At 40.7% G+C, this 27,055-nt stretch overlaps 1 protein-coding gene across 1 annotated transcript in view; it reads left to right on the forward strand.

Moving 5' to 3' along the window:
• Window positions 1-27,055, forward strand: part of TGFBR3 (transforming growth factor beta receptor 3) — a 161,133-nt gene that overhangs the window by 22,297 nt on the left and 111,781 nt on the right. Inside the window, exon 2 of the mRNA XM_048497042.1 lies at window positions 1,164-1,334. Coding sequence (XP_048352999.1) covers window positions 1,274-1,334 — 61 coding nt within the window. The 5' untranslated portion in view covers window positions 1,164-1,273. The remainder of the gene's footprint in view (window positions 1-1,163; window positions 1,335-27,055) is intronic.

Consider the following 27,055-nt stretch of genomic DNA (forward strand, 5'->3'; position numbering starts at 1 on the left):
TTTAAAAAATTGTATTCCCTAAAAAACATAAGATGCTTTTCTCAGAATTTTATACTGAAGAAGAAGAGTTTGGAGTTAGACCCCCCTTTCTCTCCTGTAAGGAGACTCAAAGGGCTTCAGACTCCTCTCCCCACAATAGACAACTTGTGAGATAGATGGGACCTCATTCACACAGAGTTATTGAGGTTGGGGCTCAAAAACACTGTTCTTTATTCATATTGTATAATACACATATAGACTGAGATATTCGTGTGTGTGTTATTTCCCTGAAACATACAGCCCATAGGGTTAAACAGAACAAGAAGTTCACTTTTTATTTATGTGTATAACAGTGAAGAAAGTAAGGTAAAAGTTACAATGTTTTGGTTCTGTTGAAGTGAAGTCCTATTCCAATTGGGATCTTCTGTTACAAATTGACTATTTTAAGCCAGCTCTGAGCAGTTCTGCTCCACAGTTCCATTCAGTCAGGCATACTCTTTCCCCTCTCAGTTCTCCAGCTGCCAACTTCCAACTGCCTTAACTTCAGCTCCCAACTGCTATTTTCCAACTAACTCAAATAAATAACTCCCCAGCATCCCATCAGCTTTTATTGGTCATTGTTGGTCATTGTTATTGGTCATTGGGTGGTGGAATTTATTCTATCCATCGCAGATCTTCCCTAGCAAAGTCCACAGATCGTTGAATGCACTTCTGTGTTTTTTTTAAGTATTGTGCACAGGTTGTGATTTTTAATTAACTGCTTCTGTCCTTATATCTTTTTAAAATAATTTTCCACTTAGTTCTAGGAGTTACTGAAATATTTTACCAGATTCATTTACAAGAATGATAGTGTCGTTGATGAGAACAAAGACTTTTCCAGGACATTTTCAAAAGGAGTGTGAGCAGGCAAAGGCAATTCTGCTCTCAGAGGCAACTTCCAGACCTCAGCAGGCTTTTGGTTCGATCTCTGAGAAATTCTGGAGACGCTTTGGAAAGGAGCATTAACAAGTTTGAGCTGGAGGGACAAGGTTTAAAGTTGGGGCCATAATACTTTTTCTTCTTCAGGTCATTCCTCAATAAGGAGGTTTCATTAAAAAAGAAGACTGTTTTCAATAGAATAATTTTTAAAGGTTACTTTTCTGTAAGACCAAGTTTCTAAAATGATTGTTTGCTTCTCTGTGCAGGTACTGACAAGTGTGGAAGACTTTGTTTTGAAGAACTACAGTAGCGCCTATTCAAAGGACATACTGGCATAAAGAACAATAAAAGAAGTTGAAAACCCAACATTGCCAAAATGACTTCCACTTGTATACTTCCCATATTTGCGTTGGTCCTTTGGTATTTGGCATCAGCAGGTAGGTGGAATTGTTAATTAATTGTTCGTGGTTGAAGGATTTTGAATGATTGCAAATTGCAACTTTTGATAAGAGGAGATTCACTCAATATATTTTTACTTCACCCAAAGTAAAGTACCCTGGGTGATGAGAAATTGCATTGGGAACCTTTTGTTGTAGTTTCAGTTGGTTGCAAAATTGAAAATTATAACTGAATGACTACTTCAATTATTATTATTTTATTGAACATAAAAGGTGCATATTGATTAGCTTGTATTTATAGTTTTGAAGATCTACAGGTTTTCCATTCTATGTAGTTGGCAAAATAACAGACTAGCTGAGGACCCAAATTATTTGATCTTAAGAAGGAGACTTCCCCCCTCCCCATTTAAGCCCCAGACAGCAACAAAACAATTGTTTCTATCCCCTCCCCCCACAAATCGTCTAGGGCCACTGTAAGTTAAGCAGTAATCATAGGCTTCTTTATCGATTCATGGTTCAAACACACACACCTATTCAATGATGTTGTCCTCCTTGCAACTGTCCATGTCTTAGGACTCCTAAACTATTGGGTAAATAATTTCTGTTTATATCACACTGAGCAAAGGCAGAAATAATAGTACTGAACAGTACAGAAAGTAATAGTGCAGAAGTCTTCTGTTTTTCTCACTTCCACTTGATCTGAAAAAGAAATGTTAGGAAAATATTTATGGCAATGATGATTCTAATGAATCTGCTGTGAACATTGTGATCTTAATATTGGTACAAATGGAATACAGATAGAGTAAAGGACCTCTACTTGTTGTTTTGCTTCATGGTAGTACCTTCTAAACATAAACTATATTCTGGCTCAGTTAAGCAATTATAAAAGGATTCTGAAGATCACAGCAAATTTGTCTTAGTTTACTTATGGCAGTAGCTCCCTTGGTTTTTGTTCTGGCACAAGAGTGTGCAGTCTAGAACAGGTCCACAAGGAAGAGACCAAATTGAGATGATGTCATGGGGAGACTGGACTGTGGATGACTTGTTTTAATCTGAGATGGCCTCATTGTGGAAAAGATGACCATCCACAGAGGAGGTGTGTCTGGGCAATAAACTTAGTTATGCATTGACCTACTTTAACCAGTTACATGGAAAAGAATGCCCTTTCAAGAATGAAACTTCCTGGGATATTCTCCAGGGTTGAGTTCCTAGTGAAGTTATGCATCAATGTTAGCTCTGATTTGTTAGCACCACTTGATGATGCCTAAATGTTGCCGTGATCTTATTTTGCAGCAAATAAACCTATAAAATCTGGACTTGGCTTTTAATGTTACTTTCACTGGCTGAACAGATCTTTCCTACCTTCCATGTCTATTTGTGTTGTACTGTTGCTCCTGAAGTGAACAGTGAGGAAGGTGAGGTGGTCTATAGTGGGAGGGAGGATGATCAGCTGGCATTCAGCAGAATGGTAAATATATCTGAAGATGAGTATGACCTGTGGCTGTTTGGACCTTGATAATGACCTGAATGAAATTTGAAATGAAAAGAATGGAAATTGAAACAATGGAGGCTTTTGTCCTGCCAGTCACAGGCCAGTTTTACATATCCTATTCTGTTCTGGGCACAAGGAGCAGAGGGCGTGCATACAAAAAATTCACTTAGTTTTGCCTTTATGTGTTTCTCTTTGCACTCATTTTGTTATTCACAAGTTACTAATTCATTTTGTCCCATTGGTTTCAGTGGAAGACTCACACCTTATTCACTTGCCTATCATTTTACTGCCTCATCTAAATATGATGAAATGTGTAGTAATTCTACTTCCCCGAAGCCACAACCCTGCCAAATGTCTGAAAAAGAAGACAAAGGGTGCCCTTTCTAGAGGTAGTTTTTAAAATCCATGTATTCTGTGAGCTTCCCATTGCTTAAACATTTTTTTAAAACTGGAAATTAGGAAATTTCCCAGTCTATTGGTTTATTCCACCTCTTGTAACGTTTCTGTGAACATGCTGCTCCAGCCAGTGAATCCAAAATGCTTTCATTGCATTGCTTTGCATCTCCAATATAAATGAGATTTTTCATTAGAATTCATTTTGGATTTTATCGTTACTTTCTGTTTTTAAAGCCAGTGAAATGGTTGGGGCCCATTTATTTCCTTTCCCATTCATTTTTAAAAGAAATGCTTAACTATACTGAAGAGGAGTCTTTTACCTGAGGACATACAGTCCTTTGCAGGCTCGGTCTGTGAGAATCTTAGTTCAGACCCCAGATCCCTTTGTAATATTCCCTCAGATTTGGATATGGGGTAAGTACACAACATTCTGAGTTCTCATTTGTTAAAATATGCTGGATAATAAATGTTTGGAATTTTAGCCCACTGGGGTACCGCACTCCTTACTACAAAGGATTAAAAAGTGTGTATAAGCTCTTGTAGACTATTTGTGCATACCATATTATTACAGCTGTTAACAACAGGATTTGGTGGAAATGGAGAGTAATGTTGTTTTTTTAAAAAGTTGTTTAGGTTTTTTTGTCCCACTTGATAATTGATCCCGATAAAGATTCTGTGTATCTTAGTTCTGAGTCATGCAACACCATAGTGATGATTGGCATGGAAATGGAACAATAAAAATAAACAGTTCCTTTTATTGCTCTGACTTTTTGGAAGAAAAATCCTCATGGGCTTTCCACATAGGAGTTGCAAAATAAACTAGAGCTAAAATTGGAGAAATACATTGAATTACATGGTGAACTGTATCTTGGGAACTGGATTACTATAAGCAAATTTGCACTCTGTTTTTTCCCCCCTATCTTAGTGTCTCAAGGGAAACTTCGTTATTTCCTCTGTTACAATTAGTAGGATTTTGTTAAGGAGTGATAGGTGTGAATTTGTTTCCTTTCCTGAGAAAAAGATCCAGCATCCATCTGTGGTCATTGTTCAGTTTATTGTAAAAATTTTAATTCTGCGGTTAATCTAGGATTTAATCGTTGGTGTATCCTACACGCACCATATTTGATAACGTAGTAATGTGTGGACACTTTTATTGATCACTTGAAAGGGTATCTAAAATATATTATGGGGATTTTGTTTATGAGGTAGAAATAGCCCAACAATAAGAGTTTCAAAATTAATAAAAATGATCAAGTAATGAAAGACCAAATTAGAGGTTTTGGCACATCCCTCATACCAGTATAAATAGAAACAGGGAGAGTGACTGAATTTTAAAAAATAATGTGGGGAAATGTTTAAAGCTCCTTCCCTAGCACTGTGACCCGGGTGCAAGTATAATTGTTGTTCACCCTTAACAAAAACAACCTTGTGGATCTGTCTGAACATCTCCAAAGCATCAAGTATATTTCTTTTAAAGGCACAGGACACTTACAAATGTTCAAATGAAATACAGTTATCCCAGCTGGCATCCCATATTATTAAAAGAACTTAAACCTAGGAAGCCCAACTTGGTATTTTGCACTAATATGAAGGTAATTTTATGGTAATATAAATTCCTAATTCCTCCAGTGAATTTGGAGATTTTTAATTGATATGTACAGAAGTAAATGTACTATTTTTGAAAGAGAAAGAAGGTCTGGTGTCTGCGTTTTATGTGAAAACTTTGAGCTGTGAAACTACAACGCTGGCGCGTGCAAATACATTCCAGTGGAAAAGTTTATCGCATGCAAAAACCATGGGAGCTTACTAGAATTTTTAATGAGCACATCAGGATAGCAATTGTTTTTCCAACAGGAGATGCTTCATTTCTTAGTGAAGCATTTGAGGCCTTATTTTTACACTATTTCATATGTGCCATAATTCCTCCTGTAGACAAGTCCAGCTGTTTGATAGGTGTGTGTATTCCCCACACAGTAGCCAGGTTTTACAAGCTGTCAGTCACTTGGGTATTTACAGCCACCAAGCCAGTCTCTTCAGCGTGTCTCTCCTGTAGTGTTTATTGATAACTTTCTAAGTAGAATGTTCTATTTTATTGTAATATTCATTATGTCAGACTTGATGGTTATAAAAAAATATTTGCTTGTAACAAAATGACCCTCTCCAATTCTTAAAAGAATGTGGAATTAGTATGTATGTCTTGCCAAAGACTGCCTCTAAGCCTCCTCTCTTCAGGATAGATTATATCAGTATACCCATAGCTCATTCATAAAGTCAGTATGCATGACAAATAGGCACCTTACTTCTTGTTGGTGGTAGAAAGGTTTTAACTCTTTATTGAGCTATTTGTTTACTTGCCAGCTCATAGTCATGGAACATGAAATAATGCCCATCAGGCTTCTTTTGTGCATGTGTGAAGTGTCTTTCCCACAAAGCATGCTGCCCTTTTGACTTCAGGAATAGAGTTTGTAAGTTTTAACGCATAATTTCAGATCTTACTGCACCTCTCCTCTTATGAATAATGAACAGATCCAATGGTACTCTTGCACTGAGAAGTATCTTCCACTGGAGAAATGAATCCCACTATAGAGGCAGTCATTGTTTATTGGAAGGATCAAACAAAATGGGTGCAGACCACATCCAGTAGAAGTCAATGTCATAATTTGTATTGGCTCAAAAATGCCGACTTTCTTGTGACTTTCCCTGTCGACCAGAATTTGAACTGGAAAAGTAAATTACTTGTTGCATGATTTGGATTTAAGACCAAGGCTATTAACACTTGTAGAACCATTCCTTTAGGCCAGTCTTTTAGAGAAAAAGTCAGTGGCCCCAACTTTGTGTCTCCCTCAAGTTTTGCTGGACTTGCATATTAGGCTAGATCAGTGGTGGCGAACCTATGGCACAGGTGCCAGAGGTGGCACTCAGAGCCCTCTCTTTGGGCAAACACAAACAGAATTGCCCCCCCCCCCCCATCTAGGTTGGCCTGGGCTGCTGGGCTTGATTATTAGCATTAAACCTCTAAGACCTAGTTTTGGGGAGGCTGTGTAGGTAACCCTGTTAAGCGCTGTTAAACCCCACTGATTTTCATGCGAAGAACAAAAGCGCAATCCTTTACCTGGGAGTAAGCTCGGTTGCTGGCAATGGGGCTTGCTTCTGACTAAACCCTCCTAGGGTCATGATTCACCTGTTGGAAGAGTTGCACAGGGGCTTCAAAGCAAAGCCACTGACTACCACCAAGCTTATTCCCAAGTAACGCATGCCTCTGAGCCAACCGCTTTTTCTAAACTAAAACCTCAGTATTCAGGTTAAATTGCCATGTTGGCACTTTGCGATAAATAAGTGGGTTTGGGGTTGCAATTTGGGCACTCGGTCTCGAAAAGGTTCGCCATCACTGGGCTAGACTCATTAAGTAAGGATATACTTTCCAGTTTTCAAGTGTTGTGACTTTTATGAAACACTATTTACGCATGGTCTGCTGTTTTTAATTTAACAAGCAAAGCAGAAAAGTATGCCAGGTCTGGGATCATAAACATTGTAGATAAACGTTCTTTTCCCAATAATGGCCACAAGTGAAATGACCTGTCCAATCTTTTATGTGCCTGGCAGCTAACTAAGCTTCAGAGTGTCCTGATGTTTTTGGTTTACATAAGCTCATTCTCTTCTCCCTTTCTATTGCTTAAGGACTCTGATGCATCTTTAATTTTCTGGACTGTCCATTGCCTGTGAATAAATGTTACTGCTAGAAGACAACAGGGCCTCTGAGTATTTGAGGGAAATACTTTCTGAAAAAATGCATCTTGCTTGCTGCTTAGTTCGTTTAATTAGGCTTCGAAGGTCTGTTTTGGAAGTGGTCTGCTTAAAGGCTCACGTTCATCCCCAATTAATTGTCTTTGGCCCATTATGCTTATCATGACCAGAAGGAGCATTCACTGCACAGTCTTTGCTTTGGGGCATGTTTGGTGTTATTACCCATTACCCTGTCTACAGCGGGGCACTACCCTTTGCTCTTGGGTTGGGTGCATTTCTTGTTGTGAGGCTGAATGTCATCATGTTCATTGGATTGACAGCTCCACCCTGTACAACCCAGCCCAGCCTATGTGTGTTCCCATTGACGTGATCAGATATCCCCTCCCGGAAAAAAAAATCACCTCATCTTAGTAGTTCAGTAACTATAATGATTCAAATTTCTTATGTATATCATAGTTTATATTACAGTTTCACTATTGAGATTGCAGGGGAAAACTTTTTCACTAGGGAAGGGGGGTAGACTCTAGTGGAAGTGCTTATCTAACCTCTTGCAGTATTGTTGGTGCTTTTTTGGAGGGAGGGGGAAGCCTCTGACACAACACAGAGGGACACTGGCACAGATCTAATGTTCCCACTGTAGCTTTACATTTGTAATTCATGCTACAGATATCCCCTCCCAGCCTGTTGATGATGACAATGGTTGATCCGCCGTTTGGAGCCAAACATGTTTTCAAATGCAATAAAAGACAGCAATTTTGCAATGATTCTCTGAGATCATGGGGTACTTGGTTCTGGATAGGGTTGTATTCAGTGGTGGGATTCAGAAGGTTCGCACCACTTCAGCAGAACCAGTTGTTAAAATGGTGCTTGTAAACAACCAGTTGGTAATTTATTTGAATCTCACCACCGGAACCGGTTGTTAAATTATTTGAATCCCACCACTGGTTGTATTGCCCCAGAAGGGCTGAGTGCAAGATCTTGTGGTGCTCCTGGATTCATTGCTATCCTTTGAGGTTCAGGAGTGCCTGAGCCTGTATGTACCTGCCCAGGCACCGAGGCCACAGGGGGGCACTCCTGGTGGTGCCTCCCTCTGCTGAGGTGTGGGGGCAGGGGTATGTGAGAGGGCTTTCTCTGTGATTGCCCACAGGCTCTGGCATAGTATCCCCTTAGAGATTTGCCATTCATCTACCCTTTGTGGGTTTAAGCACATGTCAAAGACCTTTCTATTTGCCCAGGCATTTGGCTAGCCTCCCTGGAAGCCTCTTCTACAGTTTCTGGTTTTGGGAGGGGGGAGTGGGGGTTGGGTTATTTTTAATGCTGTCTTTATTCTTGTTTTTATTGTTATATTTTATTTATGATGCTTCTATTCATTGTTTTTTGTTTTTAATCTATAAGCAACTTAGAGACACTGGTATAAGACAGGGTATAGATATTTATAAACAAACAAATAAATAAAATGTTGAGGTATGATGCTATTTTACACATTGCAACTGCCAAGGTAAGTTTAGAACTGTGCAAACATTTTATAATTGTTTTTTTTCTAATATCTTTTAAAGCATCATAGCTAACAACATTGGCATCAGATGGACTATTGGAAAGTAAATTAAGATGACCTACAATATCAAAGAGCCTTTGTCAGTGTGTAAAGGGCAGGAGAGTAAGGATCCTCAACCACATCTTCATCAATCAAATGTTGTAGGGTTTTCAAGGTTATATAGACTGTAGTCACTAATCAAATATTAAGTGAGAATGGCTCTGCCAGATGATCTTCTTAAAAGGTTTACCTTGTCTTTCTGTGGCTTCTCATTGAGTCTTTCCTCTAATACTTGGAAAGCTATGCTTCACAAGATCCTCTGCTTTTTGCCCACTTCAAAAAGAATTTAGGTTTTGTCTGTGTTCCGACTTCCTGTTTCCTTCTTCAGACATCATGCTGTCAGCACATCTTTCCTGGCTAGGCTTCTGTAAAATATTAATCATACTTCTATTTATGTAATGTTAAAAAAAAGGATGAGGCGCTTACATAAAATAGGGTAGGCTGTGCCTGAAGGCTCAGTCTAATAAGATATTTATTTGTTTAAAACATTTGTTCTATTTCTGCAGAAAATGACTGCTTTGGAAGGTGGACTTCATGTAATTATATCATATCAAGATCCTTTCCTTCTCTAAACCTCACCCTTCCAGGTACTCCCACACTCACAACTGGCAATTCTATCTAAAAAGACTGAGGATTCTTGCCTGGTCAATGTTTTTCCTCCCAATGGTCTTCCTCCCTGTCTTGATTTCTCATGCTCAGCTCCATCTAAAAATTTGGCATAGCCTCTGGTTTCTGCTTTTCTGGTATTGGTTTCCGAACTTGCTTGTGCCCTGGTCCCTATTTTGCATTTTGAACAGGCCTGGTTCTGCTCTCATGGTATCAACTTTTGGAACTCTATTCAATCTTGCTGCGGCTTCCTGATTTCCTGGCTGAAGCCCATGATCCTGACCAGACACATTCTTCCATGCATTACTTCCATTGCAGTTCTTCAGAGGCTTTATATATATTTTTTCTTTTAGAAGACATGCTGCTGCTTTAACTGTGTTTTGTAAGAAATGGTAAGGTCCAGATTAGGTAAGTAAAAGGTCTAAAAAATACAGCAAATGGCCTGAAAAACGGCACCGCAGAACCTCTATTAACATAATTTGTTAGTTATGAGTTGGTTCAGAACTCAAAACCATATCACTAAATATTTTTCAAATCCTTGACAGAATAATCTTAGGTAATAATGTTTATTATACTCTCTCCTTGTTCCAAGGACATGGAGTTGGTTAGAACCTAGGTATGACTATAGCCCTTCCAAGGCTACCCAATGAGCATCAAGGCTGAGCAGAGATCTGGATCTGTATTTCTCAAACTGCCCAATCTGGGATTTTGCACTGGCTTGATACAGTGTGTTAAATATTTCTTTTCCCATTCTTATCTCATCTCTACAAAATGTCAACTGAACATCTGCAGCAAGATGCATGTAAATAAGTTATAACATGCATACCAGACCAATCTTTGACTTTGTTGGCATGATTCAGAAGAAAAGAATTCCTAATGAAACTTTTGTATGTGTGCACCATTGAATGATATTATTAAGTCTACTTATATATAGAAAAGGTAGATCCACCCCCCTCTGTATTCCCTTGCCTGAGCCTTTACTTAAAACAGAAAATTGGATGGAAAATGTAACTTCTGCATTTGCTTTGGTAAAGGTTTTCGGAATCATATGAGTTTGTCACCGGAGTTGCTGTCTTACAGTGCCATAGTCAGCAGAGTTGCATCTTTCTAAGACAATTAAAGAATGAGCGTAACTCAGAGGCGTTCCTCCCATTGGGCAAAGTGGGCAGTTGGCCAGGGCGCCCACTTGTGGTAGGCACCAAAAAATCAGGTCGTTTGTGGGATTTTTTGTATTTTCAGTGTTTTTTCCGTTTTTGGCCTGCAGGGGGTGTAGTTTTTAGGCTAGCAACACCAAAAGTTCAGGGATTTTTCGGGAGACTCTCCTTATGATATCACCCAAGTTTGGTGAGGTTTGGTTTAGGGAGTTCAAAGTTATGGACTCCCAAAGGGATTGCTCCCATCCCCCATTGTTTCCAAAGGAGATGGGGGCTACACGTTTGAGAGTCCATAACTTTGGACCCCCTGAACCAAACTTCACCAAACCTGGGTGGTATTATCAGTAGGGTCTCACAAAGGTACTCTGAAATTTTGGTGCTGCTACCTTATTTTTTATTAAATACATAGAATAAGAATATTGAGAGGCAAAGAAGAATAGTCCGCCCTTTCTTGTGTATAAACTCAGTGTATTTATACCCTTCCTTTCCCCTCAATTGGCATTCAGAGCAGATGGTATCATTCTCCTCTCCTTAAAGTATTGTGTGATCAGGAGCAGGCCTCAGATTTGTGTGTACCTTGTCTGCTCTTGAACTTGCCATAGGTTAGGGTTCCAAGGGGACCGGGATTGTGCCATAAGCATTTTGACACTCTGAGTAGGTACCCTGCTTGGTTCCTGTGGTACCCTAATCTGTTCTGTTCCTCCTTCTCAGGTTTGTTTCATCAGCTCACTGTTTTTCTTAACACCTGGAACAAATATTTCATTTCTTCAGTGACTGAATGGTTGACTAAAGCATACTTTGACAATTACTGTAAAATTGGTAGAATTAATTTGGGGATTTTTCTTTGTAATTAATTTCTCCTTACCTAATGATTCCATTGCTGCCTGAGGGCAGTAACTAGGAGCCCTTTCTCCTACTAAACCCTAAATTAATACAACTACAACAAGATTTTGTGTGGTAAAAAAGGTTGGCCATAGCCTTTTATTAACATATTGGTTCAAGCTAAACAGAAGCATAAGGCGCAGCATGGGGGTCTGATCTGTGTGCTGGGCAGCCCAAGTGCTGTCCCCCAGCAACCTAAATTTTCCTCCAGCCTGCCTGCTGAGGAAAATGCCACACATTGGACCAGCTGTGAGAGATTCCAGATGGGTGGTGACCACTGCCTGAAGACTCCTTTTGCTGCCAGGGCGCAAGCCATAGAAGCCCATGTCTGGGCACGCAACCTGTTGGCTTGCTCCACCCCAAACCTCTTAAGGAGGTTCCATCAAAGTGGATATCTCACCTGCTGTCCCACCTATAGATCAGTCCCCCATGTGCAACCCGCCAACAGACTATGACATGTTAACATGAATTAACAAACACCAAAATTGAGGGAGAGGAGGGTGGGGACATGTCTGGCTCGGGAAAAGTGAGAATGGGCCTGGCCTTATATAGACTGCCCGGCCTGCCTCCCTGTGATGCCAAGGCGACCTCCCTGACATCATTGAACTGTGACGAAGGCCTGTCTGCGCATGAGCAGCAGGCCGGCTGGGCCTCGTGAGCCTGGGTGATGTCACCAGGCCAGGGAAGGTGGCAGCCTGCAACCTGGGCTGTCCTTTCCCCAGCAGCAGTGGCGGCCACGGTAAGTCACAGCCACTCTTTTGTCATTGCTGTGATCTAAGCTATTGTCCCAGATCATGCATTCCAGATTCTTGAACTGGAGGACACAAGCAAGGTGAGGTACCACTGAGGGAAACCGATAAAAAGAGCTGTAATGTTAGTATTTATTGTAGTATTTGTTCTTCTTTCTTCTGTTAATGCATTTGCGAATAACCATCAGCACTATTTGTTTTTAATTCACCAAACACTATTGTTAATCCAGTATTTTATGCTTTGTAATGCTGCTGAAATTCACTCATAAATCTCAGTAGATGTCAAATGAGGGAGGCTTTAAAAATGATTGTTTGTCTAATTTCTTAAATAATCTCATAGAACATTTACTCTCAACATTTAGATTTTAAAAAGGTCTTTCAAAATCAACAAAAATGGACTGTTTGCTTGCAAGAAGAATTGGATTAATTTATGTTTGGTTTGGATGACTATTTTCAGTCATAATGACTGAAAAGTTTCATGTGGTTTTATTAAGCTTGTGATTATTGTTAATGATTCATCTGAAGTTTTGGCTAGGGATTTTGGAAATTAAGGGGAAAACATTGATTTTATTGATGTAGTAGTTAGGATTTCTTGGATATGGTATAGATACCAAATATAAAATCATCCATTATTTGATGGTTCAAAGGAGCCATTATTTCATAATTGGATTCACACCCATCAAATAAAAAGAGGTTTTCATTCTTCCTAAAAGTGAGAATATGAGGATATAGAAAAAGCTTTTATGAGAGCTAGTGTAGTGTCATAGTGGTTAAGAGTGGTGGACTCTAATTTGGAGAGCCATGTTTGATTCCCTGCTCCTCCACATTCAGTGGCAGACTCTTATCTGGTAAACTGGAGTTGTTTCCCTGCTCTGACACATGAAACCTTCTGGGGAACCTTGAGCTTCATGATTCAGTTTGTAGCAATACATATTTCATTATACAATATCAAAGAACTAAGCCATCTATAATAAGGTTTTTCAAGACCTTTTTCTAATGGGAGAAGTGATATTAAAGTAATGCTGTTGAGAGGGCTTTTATAAGCTAGGATATTTCTGTGCCTGTGGATGGTTTGAAAGTGCAGAAAATTAGTTTTCTGGATTTGAATAGTTTTTAATAATTTTGAAAAGTTAGTGGAACTTGGTTAACCATAAATTCTCATGAGCATTTGTGTTACATTTAATCAAGAAGAACAGCTGGCCATAAAGTTAACAGACTACAGACTGAGGATTGCTTTGCAGCTACATTTCTGTTTTTCTCATCTTGCAACAATACAAACGAGTGTTATGGAAATGATGGGTGACTTTTTGTCATTAAGAAGAAGAGTTTGGATTTATACCCCCAGTTCTTTCTTTTTTAAGTTTTAAAAATAATTTTATTTCACACAAAATTAAAAGTTTACATATATTACAACATACTTGTCAAACAAAATACACATTTTTGTTATTCCTCTATTGGTAATACCTCGTTACATTTTAAAACCTTGTACCCCCCTTTCTCTACTGTAAGGAGGCTCAAAGGGGCTTACAATCTCCTTTCCCTTCCTCTCCCCACCACAGGCATCTTGTGAGGAAGGTGGGGCTGAAAGAGTTCTAAAGAACTGTGACTAGCCCAGTGTCACCCAGCAGGAGTGTAGGAGTGAGGAACCAAATCTGGTTCATCAGATAAGACTCTGTCGCTCATGTGGAGGTGTGGGGAATCAAACCTGGTTCTCTGGATTAGAGTCCACTGCTCTTAACCTCTACGCCACACTAGGAAAGGATTTCAGTTGGAGACTTTATTTTGCTATTGTACATTTCGGAGTCACTAGCAATGAGTGAAAATTGAAATTGATGTTACAGACATTTCTAAACAAAACATAAATCAAGGAAGATGGAAAGAGAGTGTGCTGTTTATTCCTTACATGGCTTGTTTTTCAGAGATCTGACTTCCTTGATAACTATTCAAAACAAGCATGTGTTGGAGTCACATCCCCAAACAGGAAGATTTTACTTGCATAATTTCAGAACAGGCCCCCAAAAGGATTGATGAGAGATAACTGTAAATTACACTGTGTTTTTAATGGCTAGTGCTTCTTCTTTTTTTTACAGAAAGGAACCAGTTTTCTGAAAGCATCTGATATGAATATAAACTCTAGTACTTGCATATGCTTCATGTGTGATTCCTGTGCAGATGTTGTAATTTTTTGTGTAATGGGAGATCAAGATCACATCAGCACATTCTACATGGTGTTTGCACAGTGGATTTTGCATATGTATAGAGGCCAGTGTGAAAAGTCCAACCTGTAAAGACCTTATCCTGACTATAAGCATCAGGCAATGCATTTGCGATCTTGCACTGCAAGTAGAATTTTGATGTCTACGCTGAGCTAGAATGTTACATTTGTGGGTCAAGCTTGCCAGTTTTATTCTGCCAAGCAAACCTGTAGTTCAAGGGTTTAGGAAAAAGTTCTGAAATCCGTTATCTCCAGCATGACCTTTTTCATATCTCTTTTATTATTAAGGACAGCAGTTCTAAAGTTTAAGGAATCCATTTCACAGCTGGGAACCAAAGTAATTGTGCTTCTAAAGTTGTCAGCCAGAAATGTTGCTGAGATTGGTCTCTTGGGTAAGTTTGGATAGAGTAAAGGTTATTTCTGTGGTTGCGGAGGTAATAGTGAAGGTTGATATCCAGAGGAGGTTCACTAGTACCATGGTTCCCTGAAAATAAGCCCTATCCCGAAAATAAGCCCTATCATGATTTTTCATGCTTTTTGGAGGAGGGCTTAAAATATAAGGCCCCTCCCTCCGTTGCATGTCACCCCTCCCTCCCCTTCCCTTGCTTGCCACCCCTCCCTCCCTCCTTCCTCTTCCCTTGCATGCCACCTCTCCCTCCCCTCCCCCTCCCTCCGCTAGGGTGGGTGGGTCATGTCCAGATTCCGGGCCCCCTCCCTCCCTTGCATGCCACCCCTTCCCCTCCCTCTGCTGATGCAATAAAATATAAGCCCTCCTCCAAAAATAAGCCCTACCGGTAGTTACAGATCACAATCGCAGACAATGCCCTGTGCTCCCTGCCAATGAGGATCAGCTTGTGTCACACGTGAAGGGGGAAGCAACGGGTTGCCGAGAGCCCGCCTTAATTAATTGTGGAGGTACTGTATTTCCCCGAATATAAGTCCTACTCTGAAAATAAGCCCTAGTGCATCTTTCGGTGCAAAAATTAATAGAAGACCCTGTCTTATTTTCGGGGGAACGCGGTAGTAAGTAAGGTATAAGAGGGTTGGCTAGCTGAGGTGTAGAAATTTGACTTGAAGACTTTTGGTCGTGTAACATTCAAATTGAGGCCTGATGTTGAGCAGTGGTTCCCAGCTTTTTTGATATGGTGACCCAGTAAGTCCACACTTCCTCCATTCTGTGACCTTAGAAAGAGTGTTCATGAATCAATAAAACTGGCTAAGCCTGGGATCCACTTTCACCAGCTTTGTGGCCCCCGCACATTAGCCAGGGAGGCCTTGGTGCCAACATGAGAGAGAAAGGAAAGTTGTCACCCTTCTCTAGTTCTTAATCTGGCTGAATGAGTGAGGCCTGTGCCTCCAGACTCAAACAAACAAATCCAAAGTATGAATTGGAGCTGAGGTGGACATATTAACAATTCTTCATCCTATCCTGGTTTCAGATGCTGAATTTCACAGTAAAGGTGTGCTTAGTATCCACCGCTTCAGAGAGATGGAAAGGTATAGGCCACTGTCTCAAACAAAAGAAATAATAACTTTCATATGGCTACTTGAGCCCAGTTTAAATAATTAATGCATAGATTCCCCATTTTGAACAGTCTATGACTTTCTAAGGAACATCCTGACTGACTGATTATTACTCTAATGCTGTTCTTCTGTGAACCACCTATTGCAGATGCTTTATTCTATTGCATATGTGGGTTTTTACATTTAGATTTGCACACACTTAATGACCGCTGCTGCACTGGCTATAGTTCTTATGTTGAGGTGTTTCACTTTTATTGATGTGTTAAAGTTTGATTTTTGTATTGGGCCACTTAGAGCACATTGTGGAGAGGCAAGATATAAATATTTTAAATAAATCAGGTAATGAATGGGTCTGCCTGCTTGACTGGCCTATGCTCAGAAGAAAATAACACTGATAAGAAAACGGTGATGAAAGAATGGTTATATATTGCACTAGCGGCAAAGCCTAGCTCATGTGGAAATGAAATGAGCCCTAGGAAAGAGGGGGCGAAGAAGCCTTCCCCCCCCCCAATGGGCTTGCTTAGCTTGGCCACTGACTCTCTTGCTTGCTGGCCATCCCCGCAAATAAACAGCGGTTGGGAAAGGGGGGTAGGGTAGCTTGGGTGGGCAATGTTCTCCCACACATGTTGGTGGGCAAGCTCTCTGCTGCTGTTCTCTGCAGCCTCTGGGCAGGCCAGAATGTTTTGTGGAGGTGGTGGGAGGGAGGGGGAGGTGAAAGGGCTGTCATAGGTGGGGAAATTGGTGGTGGGTCAAGCAGGAAGGGCTGACTCCTGCTGCCCTGACTGCCAGATCAGGTGGATGCCACCCTGGCTTCTGGGTCTGGGGAAGGCAGGTGAGGGATGGATGTCCCACCAAAGTGCACACAGGACTGAGTTCTGCACACCGATTTGTGGGGGGTTCATCATCGGAAGGTGGCAATTGGTTGCTGCTTAGGGAATTATATATGGTAAGACAGATTGATATAATAAATCTTGTTTTTGGTCTCTGTCAATTCTTTCCATGTGAAATGTCCAATTTCTTGGCTGCCTCACTATTATCAACAATGTGAAAGGGCAACTAGTGCATGCCCTCAGGCTGCAAACTGGGCACATTCTGTAAGCCATCAAGCTCTATGTTTTTCAGTAGTGTTTGGTTATACCCCTGTGTAACTCCTATTAGTTCAACCTGCCATTTCTTAGTCATAAGAAGTATTTAATGAGATTCTGCGTGCCCTTTTTAATGGACAGATGATAATTAAAATGGTTCTTTTTGAAAATGGTTAAAAGAAGCATATTCTCTTTGGTAAACAAGAATTTAATTTGAGGTCTTGAAATGTAAAAAAAAACCATTGAAATTTTTGCCTAATGAGAAACTGTTGCCATTTGGGATTAATTTGGCCTCACAAATCATAACCTATTGTGACAGAAGTAACACTGAGACTGTAAACAGGCAAAAAAAGTGTGCTAAATCTTAACTTTTGACTCTCTTTAACAACAATTGCCAATTAAACAAGAAATGTTTGACAAATGGAACACCCTAGAAAAATAAAGAAGCTTTCTAATTTGCCATTTCATTCGCAGCTGGGGTTCTCATTGTATACATGGCCCAAAGTAGTTTTATATGTTCAAATGAAGTTCCTGTGAATGCACCCTTTTAGACTTAAGGTAGAAGGATGCACATTGGAGTCTTCTTTCCCCTTCATAATGTTTTTGCTCATATAAACCTAGATGTTGTGGATAAGGGTAGTCTAGAACCTACAGGATTTATTTCATGTGTCAATGTCTCATAGTTCAGTGGTTGTCATACTGTTGAAATCCTGTATCTTTTCATGTCTCCATTCTGTCACGTGTCCTGTCCAATGTAGTCAAATACTCTAGATCTTCACACACAGTCATCTAGGCAACCCACTTCTGTGTACCTAATGCTCTGTCAACTGGGTTGTAATCCAGCATAGCCATTAGAATATTAGAACCAGGTATTTAGGAATCTGTTCTATAAAACCAAAGAGCCAAGGCAAGAGGTGGAAGGATGAGAACTGCTATGTTGGAAACATCACCATTTACTATATGAATCCTCTCCCTCTTCCAAGAAGGTTGTCCTGATATTATCTATTATGCCACACTGACATTAATATGATACCTTGGTCCTTGCCATGGCCATGTTTGGCATAATTGTTTTATTTCCAAGCAGTTCTATGTTTCTATTAGTGGGTGGCAAGTTCTAGAACTTCACTGCCTTCTCTTAGTGCACCGTGCCCTTCTGAAGGAGAGGTCCATCTCATTGTTTTAATGCTGCCCCAAGTCATCAATACTAAAGCCATATGGTGAAGAAAATCCTTCAAGCCCTTGTTAAGAGAGAACTCGATTAGCATTAATCGTGGATGAATTCAGTGCAGAGATAATCTTATCATTGTAGGTTTCTTTTAGGCTAAATTCAGAGGCTTAAATCAAAGGCTGTTTCTACACGGGCTGAAAGCAACGGCTTCAGTCCGGAAAACACCGTTTTGGCAGGGACCCTTCGCACAGGCGCCGCTGCCAAATCGATTCAGCAGCGCTCTGTACCTGCCCAAACGGTGTTTTCAAAACTTGCTTGGGGAGCGAGTTTTCCTGCAAACGCCAGCTTCCATCCGCTGCCATGCAAACGGCAGCGGGTGGAAGCCAGCGTTTTCCCCTCCCCCTCCCCTCCCCGGCCCCAAACGCCTCGTTACCTTCTGCTGGCAGCCGCGTCACTCAACGTCGCTCTGAGGAGGGAAGGGGACACGCCCCCTGGTCTCCGATGCTTCAGCCGTCGCTGTGGCCATGGGGGCGTGTCCCCTCCTCAGAGCGACAATAGAGCGACGCGGCTGCCAGCAGAATGAGGCGTTTGGGGCCGGGGAGGGGAATACGCGGCTGTGCGGAGCTTGCTCCCACAGCTGCGCATCCCATGGGGCCGTTTGTGCGAACGGCCCCAGAGCCTGCATCGGCATGATTAATGCCGATGCAGGGTCTCCCCCTTGGCTGTGCGGAAACCGCCAAAGAAACTTATCCCACAAACTAAAGTATTTGTAAATAAATTTATCTATAGGAAATGCAAGCAAGAAAATGTTAAGGTGTTTATATTAGATAATAGAATTAATAAGTTTTTCTTTTTAAGTCTACAGCCCATGGGAATCTCTGCATCTTTATGCTATAAATTAGTTGTGGGAAGAAGGCCAAGCTCGGGAGTTTCTCAGTTATTTTCTCTCTCTCTTGAATGCCAAAAAGCAGAAGCCTGTGTCAAATTGTTCAGAACCTATCAAAGTCACTGTGGAATCTTTTTGTCTGTCAGCAATTTGCCTCAGAAAAATTTGCATCCACAGCCAGGGAGATGGTTCATTGGAGGCTTATAGGTTTCCATAGCAGTAAAAGAGGATATTGGAAGGAGGCAGCATCCATATATGTGTTGCTGACTGTCTTGCCTGGTTGTCCTGTCCCCAGCCAGCAGTGGAGCCAGATGACTGTCCCATTTTACCAGAGAAGCACTTCCAACAGGAAAAGGAGTAGTATCTAAAGCAGGACTTCTTTAGAATGGAATAGAGGAGCTGTCCGGCCAGGGCCATAGGGCAGGTTCAACGCAATATATCACAAGCAGCAAAGACTAGAGATAGGATGAGTAACCAGGGTTACTGGAAATCCATTAGTATTCGTGCAGCATGCTCTACCCTTTCCTGGGTACAGTCTTTGACTCTCTACCCTTTCGTGGTCATACTGAAGTCATGGATTCTTCCTTATCCTATCAAGTGAGTGCTCCATCTTTTAGTGTGGACTTTAGCTTGACCTTGCTGCCATATCTGTTTTTCATATGTAGGGAATAATCTCCTTCCCCATGCTGGGCAGTGATTCCAATTGTGATGCAAGGGAAGTATCTTAACCTCAAAAAACTCAGTTTGGTCCACATGCCATCTCCTTGATGTCTGAAGGGACAGTAGCTCCTCCTGGCTTTCCAATATTCTTGGTCCAGGAGGGGGAGATCTTGCCAGAATATAGGGAACTGAGTGACTCTTCCTTTGCTTGGAGGATGGTGCTTCTGAGTCAACTTCTGGGAGGTGGTGGAAGGTGGAACTAGGGTAGTCATAGGCCACAATGTCAGCAGGCCATTATTTTTGTAGCTAGGTACACAGTAGCTGTGCATCCACTTAACCAACAATCTGCATGCCACTTCTACCTTTCGGTGCCAGCCACGAGGAGAGAACTAGGGCTGGGAAGTGTGAGGGAGCCCAAGGGAGCCTCTTCCCCTTGGTTGTTGACCAGGAGTAGTGCATCTGCACTGGCCAGTCTTGTGAGTATTGTATTAATTTTTCTTATTTCAATTATAGATACAGTCAATACTTATACACGCCCCATACCTTGGTGGTTTGGATGCATTTATTGAACAAAGTCTGTTTTACTATATAAGATAAACGTAATATCATGGGAACTTAATTCTAGCTGCTGTAAAATGACATCTGTCAAAGTCAAATGACATCTGGAAGCATTGGTAGAAAAATGTCCTTAAAGATGCTCTGTTTAGGCCACATGCTGTTATGAACAACCATTTCTATGTATCCTATATATATTAGTCCTGAGAGCTGGAAAGTAGCCAGGGGTGAGGTGAAGGGTTCTGTCCTATATACATAAAAAATGATCCTAGATGGATGTTTATATGTAATAAAAGCCCCAGCCCCTTCATACTTCCTCCCTCCAGCAAATTCCTGAGCTTGCCTCCCAAAAGCAAAATGATATATGTTTTGAGGTACCAAATAAATCATCCCCTTTGTAACAAAAATGCTTAAGCGCCATGTTTACTCACCAAAAAAGCAAACTTTTTGCATGTCAGGTGGGAAACTGTTGTTGTGAACAGTGTTAGTGGGGAATGTGGGTTTGTAGCTCCATTGTCTGGACAGGTGCAATCACCTTGAATAATAGCTGCCTCCTGATCAACGTAACAGAGCAACCATTAGAAAACTGTTGGTGCCAAACAAAAGGCAGATGATATCTTTTACTGGACCTCTTGCTTAAAGTTGATAAGCTTAAATCCTAACATTTGGTATAATAGTTTCTGTAATTGTGCTTATACAGTTTCCATAAAACAATGTCTTTTCCTCTCTTTCTTTCTTTTCCTGCCTACTAAAATAAGCACAGCTGAATGCTTACCAGGTCAAAATGAAAAACGTACAATCTTTCCTGGTTTTGAATGCACTCAACCCATGCTATGCTATATATTTTCTGGCAGCCAACCAACAGAGCAAGCTTTCTAATTGAAAACAACCCCTGCTTATTGCTGACCTTCAGAATATTCATGGATTTTCTGGGAATGGGGGCCAACATTTGTTGTTTTCAGGCACTTTAAAAAAAAGCCCCAGTGTCCACGGGGATTAAGCTGTGGTGGTAAGTTGTGTGGGGGAAAGGATATTACTATGGTAACCAAAAGATGGTTTATGTCTATTCTTTCATGGTTTTTCTACTGTAAATGGAAAATGCAGCTGTGGATCTAAAAATGCTTGGATGTTTTAGTCTCTTATTTGTCAGCATTTTCGTGCTGTTAAACCTAGGTCACAGTGTACTTTTTTTTCCAGCTGACCTTGCCTTCAAACAGCATCTTATTTATGATAACAAGTTTACTTAAATCATGTTTCTAAAGTATGAACTTTAGTAAGTGCCCTTTCCTCCTCTGTTTTGTGCAATGTTCTTTGATATCCTGTATTAGCAAAAACATAGCCCATAACCTCAAGGTCTGTCTTAATATAATGTTTAACATTAGCTACAGAATTTGTCGTCTGTGACTGATTTCAGCACTTTTGTGTGTGATGCTGAACACAGTGGAAAGTTGGTTGTGAGTTTTGTACACTGTTTTTAATAATTCTTTTTAAAAGAGCAAGAATTTGAATCTGGGAGTTTGGAAAAGGCAAGAGTACCTGTTAAATTCATATTTACTTAAATTCATATGTATAAGATGCACGAATTCGTGAGTCTAACAATAAGCTAACTGCTGTTGTGAAATTAAAATATTGCTGCTTTTAACAGTGAACAAACTATTTTACAACCACGCCACGATAACTGAACACCAGAGATAGGGATAGCTCATGGAATTTGGCCTTGATTTTGTTTTTTCAAGGTTCCTGAGCTAGATGTTTTTCCTTAGTATTACTAGAAAAACATTACCCCCAATGGATACACATCAGTCTACACAGTGGGAAGCATAACACAAGCAAAGAGAAGCCAAAAACTACATGTGCAAATCCACCAATGCAATGATTGTTCTGGATTTAAGTTGGGGAGTTCAAGTTTTTAGATTTACCCACTTTCGGTGGACTGAGTGTAAGATTTGTGGAGAACTCTATTGTTCCGATCCTGTGAAAATGCTGGATCAAGAGGCACACATAAAGATTATCTATGATTGCATGTATCTGAACTGTGTTGTGTATTCAGACTTGATGCATCACAGTGTGCTTGCCATTCATGCTGTACAAGATGAGTGGAGCATACACTTCCATTTGCAGAACGTGCACCATCAACTTCTGTCTTGGCATGCTTTGGTGTGCCTTTTGCCAGAATACAACCAGTGAGTTTTGGATTTGTGGAACTTGGAACAAAGTGAAAACTATGAATATGTAGTCTCAGAGCTGTGTGCATGGAAATATGAATGTTCTTCTGTATTCTTATAATGGAGAATGTTGTACCTTGCACATCCTTATTTCTCAAGCTTAATAATATAGGCAGTATTTTCATTACTGGAAGCAGGAAGGGAATAAAAAGAACTAAAGAAATAAAATTACATATTGACGAGCTAGGCCAGTATTATCTGGAGATGGGCTAACTCTGCTGTTACTTCACAATGGTGAACTACTTTATAATTTGGATGTGGGAAATGGCCATTGTTTTTTCTTAGCTGTTGGCAAAATATCTCCTAAGAGATAAGGGTTAGAATATTACGAGGGAGGATTTGTTCTGTTGAAACAAGACTGGCTTTCAAGTTATGTGTAATGACATTATTAATGGTAGTGAATTCCTCCTTAAAGGGTCAACTATAAAAAATCAGCCTTCAGTTGAACTTGGAATCATGCTGTAGCTAATTAGGAGAAGGCTGAAATTCATCTTTTTCCTTATGTCCCCTGTGTCCTTCTCAGGAATGCTTTGCATATTGCTGTTTTTGAACATGGTGATAATGTCTGTTCTGGAATAGCTGAGTTTTCTTCCATGCACAAAGTGCGAGGACAGAATGTTTTGCAATGTACCATCAACTGACAGTATAGACATATTTTATTGCGCCAGTAGCGGCAGATGCCTTCTAAAGAACCATCATGCATGTCATCTTGATAACAATCTGATGTTTCCATCTTTGATAGCTTTTATCAAGATGCTTAACTATTCAAAGCTCCTTTTATTCATTATTTTAACCACCTTAGTAACAACCCAGAAAAAATGTTCTGGTTCTGCAGAGGTCTTGCTCACATTTCTTTATTTTATGTTTGTATTTATTTAAAATATTTGGCAACTGTGACCCAAGCAGAGATGCCAGCCTCTAGGTCATAGGTGTCAAACTCACGCCCTCCAGATGTTATGGACTACAGTTCCCATCATCCCCTGCCAGCATGATGCTGGCAGGGGATGATGGGAACTGTAGTCCATAACATCTGGAGGGCGTGAGTTTGACATCTGTGCTCTAGGTGGAACCTGGGAATTCCCTGGAATTATACCTCATCTCCAGACTGCTGATATCAGTTAACCTGGATGCCTTGGAGGGTGGAATCTATGGCGTTGTATCTCACTGAGGTTCTTATCCTCCCCAAGATCTGTCCCCAAATCTCCTGAGGTTATGTTATCTGGAGCTGGCAACCCTATCCCCCATTGTCTGCCAGTGACTGGGGGTGTGGGGTGGAGGTGTGGGGTATTTGACAACCCTATACCCAAAGTGAGTAACATTAAAAATCACAGAAAGCTTAAAACAGCAATTAAAAACCTCATAAATAACATCTGTAAGAGATCCCAGTTCATGAGTAATGTAAGCCATCAAGAGAGTTAAAGACTGTTTTTAATAGTTCGGTAGAAGTGAAGGAGAGATCAGACCTTCCAGATTTCTTCTGCTGGAACCAGACTCATAGTGCCAAAGGGAGTGGGGGTGGAGTGTGCAACGCACCAGGCGCATGCCGGTGCGGGGGCGTGGCAGGGGCGCAGTTCCCCCAGGTGCAGTTCCCCCATTCGCCGGCTCTGGCTGGAACAGCTACAGCAAATGGGCAGCAATGGAATACATGTTTATAGAGTTGGGTAGTGCTGTGCTAAATGAAGTTACCACATGGACTCACATCACATGAGGCTTATTCTCCAAAAACAATGAATGTTAATGAAACTGTGTTACCCTGATCTCAGAGATTTGTGTAGACATGTCAGTTCATCTTTTACTTCTTCCCCAGGACACTGATAATGGGACTGGTCTGAGATGGGTACAGTGCATAGCAGGTTGCCTAAGGTCTCTGGTGAATTCCCAGCTAGAGCAAAATATGAACCAAGAACTGCTGGGTCACTGTAATAATTATATTTCCCTGTCTTTTCCTATCTTTAATTTAGAAATATGAAAAGCGTGCGCGAGAGAGGAAGGGAGAAATGGGGGTTACTTTTTTTAAAAGAGCCTTTGCCTACTCGAAGTTAGTAGATGCTAGTACTTTATTATCTGCCAGTTAATAATTATCTTTATTCTCTGCCTGCCAGAAAGTTATGAAAAGTGGTCTTACCCCTATTTTAATAGACTTTTTTTTGGTCTGCCTTGAGTTGGGGTAATGGGGGAGAGAGAAGTTGTAGATTTCTAGGTGGGGCTACATGAGGCTGTAGGTAGACATGTCTGTGATAAAGGTTTCACTCTGTACACTGTTGGGCATTCTATGAAAGAATGAATTGGCTGATCCCCCCCCCCCCATCTTCTATTTCCAGAATGCACGTTAATGACAGTTAGGCAGTACAGTGGTAACCACAGCATGGAACTGAGGTTTTTTGTTGGTTTTTTCCCAAATTTTCAGGCAAAGGAATGTTTAGACATGTTTTTTCAGACATGGGCACATAAGAGTTTGAAGTCTGATATGTTTGCTTTTGTGAGTGTGTGAGTTTTGTTTGCTGATTTATGAATTCCTGTGCAAATTTGGTATAACAATAAATACATCTTTACCCTGGATGCATGCCGTTGGCATTATGATGTCCAGCATTTCTTTATTGTCTTTAATTTACCAAGTGGTTTGTTATGACTCAGTTGCAGCAGTACAATAAACAAAACTATTATGTATTTGGCTGAAGCCTTTTTGTAGTATTCTCTTGTTATACAATGGTGTTAAAGCCTGAGTTAATCATGCTCTATATAAGGTTAGTTTTGCTGGGGTGGTGGTGGTGGTTTTCCTCCCTTGGGCCCCAATATGTAAAACTAGCAAAAAGCTTCCTGCTCTTGTCACTTAAACAGAGCACTTCCATTCATTGTGAGCTTTTTTTTGGTTCAACTTCCTATTCTTTCTGTAGTTATGAAGGTTACAAAACCAAGACAAATTTATGGGTTATCTCTGGAGGTGGGGTGTGTGAGGGTAAATAGAACATTAGGCAGTACAATAAGTCTAGCATGAAACCTAACTTTAAAAGCAGGTTTAAAATATTTTATTGCAATTCTTCTGGTCCTTCAGTTCTTGTTTTGCTCCCACCCATTATAATTTGTTTCATTTTGCTCGTGCTGATGGATTTATGTTATGTCCGGTGCCTTCAGTTTCAGAGTTGCCTAAAGCCTTCCAACTACCCCTAATTACTGGGAATAGTCCTACTCTGTGGCGCCTGTCCATAGTAAATCAGCATCCCTACTTATTTCTGTGGTTTTTTTGGAAATGGCTTACTAAAATTTCATTATTGTGAGGGGTCCAGCTCCTTTCCAGGGTCTTCTAGAATTTCTGGGTGGAGGCGTCACTCATGTGCATGCATACGTACACACAAGTGCCTGAACACTTAAGGCACCATACAACACACAGACTTCCCATTTCCCATATGTATTTTGAAGTGTGATAGGGTATTGTCAAACAATTACGTTTTTCAAATATATGTGACATAATATAGTCTTGCCTTTTAAATAATTGGCAAATGAACTTTTGCAAAGTAAATGTACAACAGAAGAAATTTCAACAATGCATAATGGGAAGTGAAAGGGCATGTTGAAAGCAGTTACTTTCTTTCATCTGTGAAATCTTACATGGTATATGCTTCTCTTTACAAGTTGGTGAAATGAAGTTACTTCCTACACAGATCACGGCTCTTGGATTCACAATCTGGCAAAGTTGCATGGTTTCAGGAGAGGAATTAGTGGGAAGTGTGAGTTAGTGGTAAGGCCTCTCCTTTTCTATGAAGCAGATGTTGATGGAGCAGCTACGCACGCTTACTTAGCACAGCAGGTGACCATAGACCAGACGGATTGTATTCTGTCATTCTAATTAAGCACATGTAGCTGCCTTGCACAGGTAGCAGACTAGTTTAAATGAGCACCTCTGTGAGTACAAAAGTAATGCAGGTGGGTTCTTTTGGCTCCCAATGCCATATTTAAATCAAGCCTGGAAGAGACCAACTGGCCAGCTGACTGTACTAATTTGATGTCAGCAGGGAGAGTCAATGACAGTCGGTAGACAGCAAGCTGTTGCCTCACAAAGCAATCCAGAATCGGTCTACTCGGAATCCTGGTGAATAAGATAAATTCTCACCGGACATCTCTCTGGTCACCAGATCTAAGGTGTTTGTTCTGCCCCCCAAGTGAATCTATTTTTGGTGCCCTGTATTTGGCGAGGACAGAGTGTGGGAGACACAAGCCAGGTTCAACAGTTCAACAATAGGTTTATTACTGGAGAGAATCAAGACCTTGACTCCTCTCTTGGGTCTATCTAAATCAGAGTATTTGCTTGTCTTGAGCAGGTTTGAAGCTGTAGACTATCTTCTCTTGGCTGCTTTCAAGAAAGTCCACGGTGTCTTGCTTCCTATTAGTTCTTTTTGTCTTTGTCTAGTTCTAACTGCTGTTCAACTTAACTTGTGTTCTATGGACCATCATATACTAAAATGTACGTCACGAATATTCCAGTCTCCAACTACCCTTGACACCTCACTCTGACAGGCTAAAACTAAAACAGGATTGCTGGGTAAAGAAAGGAAACCGCCTATTGGGAAATGTCTTAAAGGGACAGGAGCTAACTAAAATACCCTCCCTTAGAAGACTTAACAATGAACTAAAATCATGCTAACTATGGGGAAACTGAATCTTAATGGGGAAATAACAAAAACCTCTGTGGGGGCATGACAGTGTTCCTTTATTGCCTTGGTTCTATCTAAATATTATTGAAATATAGCTAACCCTTTGTTAACTAGATACAGAGTGCTTATACTGTGAGGGCTGGCAAGAGGTTCACTCGTTCTGCAATGTAACTTTC

This window comes from Sphaerodactylus townsendi, linkage group LG05 (genome assembly GCF_021028975.2).
Source record: "Sphaerodactylus townsendi isolate TG3544 linkage group LG05, MPM_Stown_v2.3, whole genome shotgun sequence".
In the NCBI taxonomy this organism is placed as follows: Eukaryota; Metazoa; Chordata; class Lepidosauria; order Squamata; family Sphaerodactylidae; genus Sphaerodactylus; species Sphaerodactylus townsendi.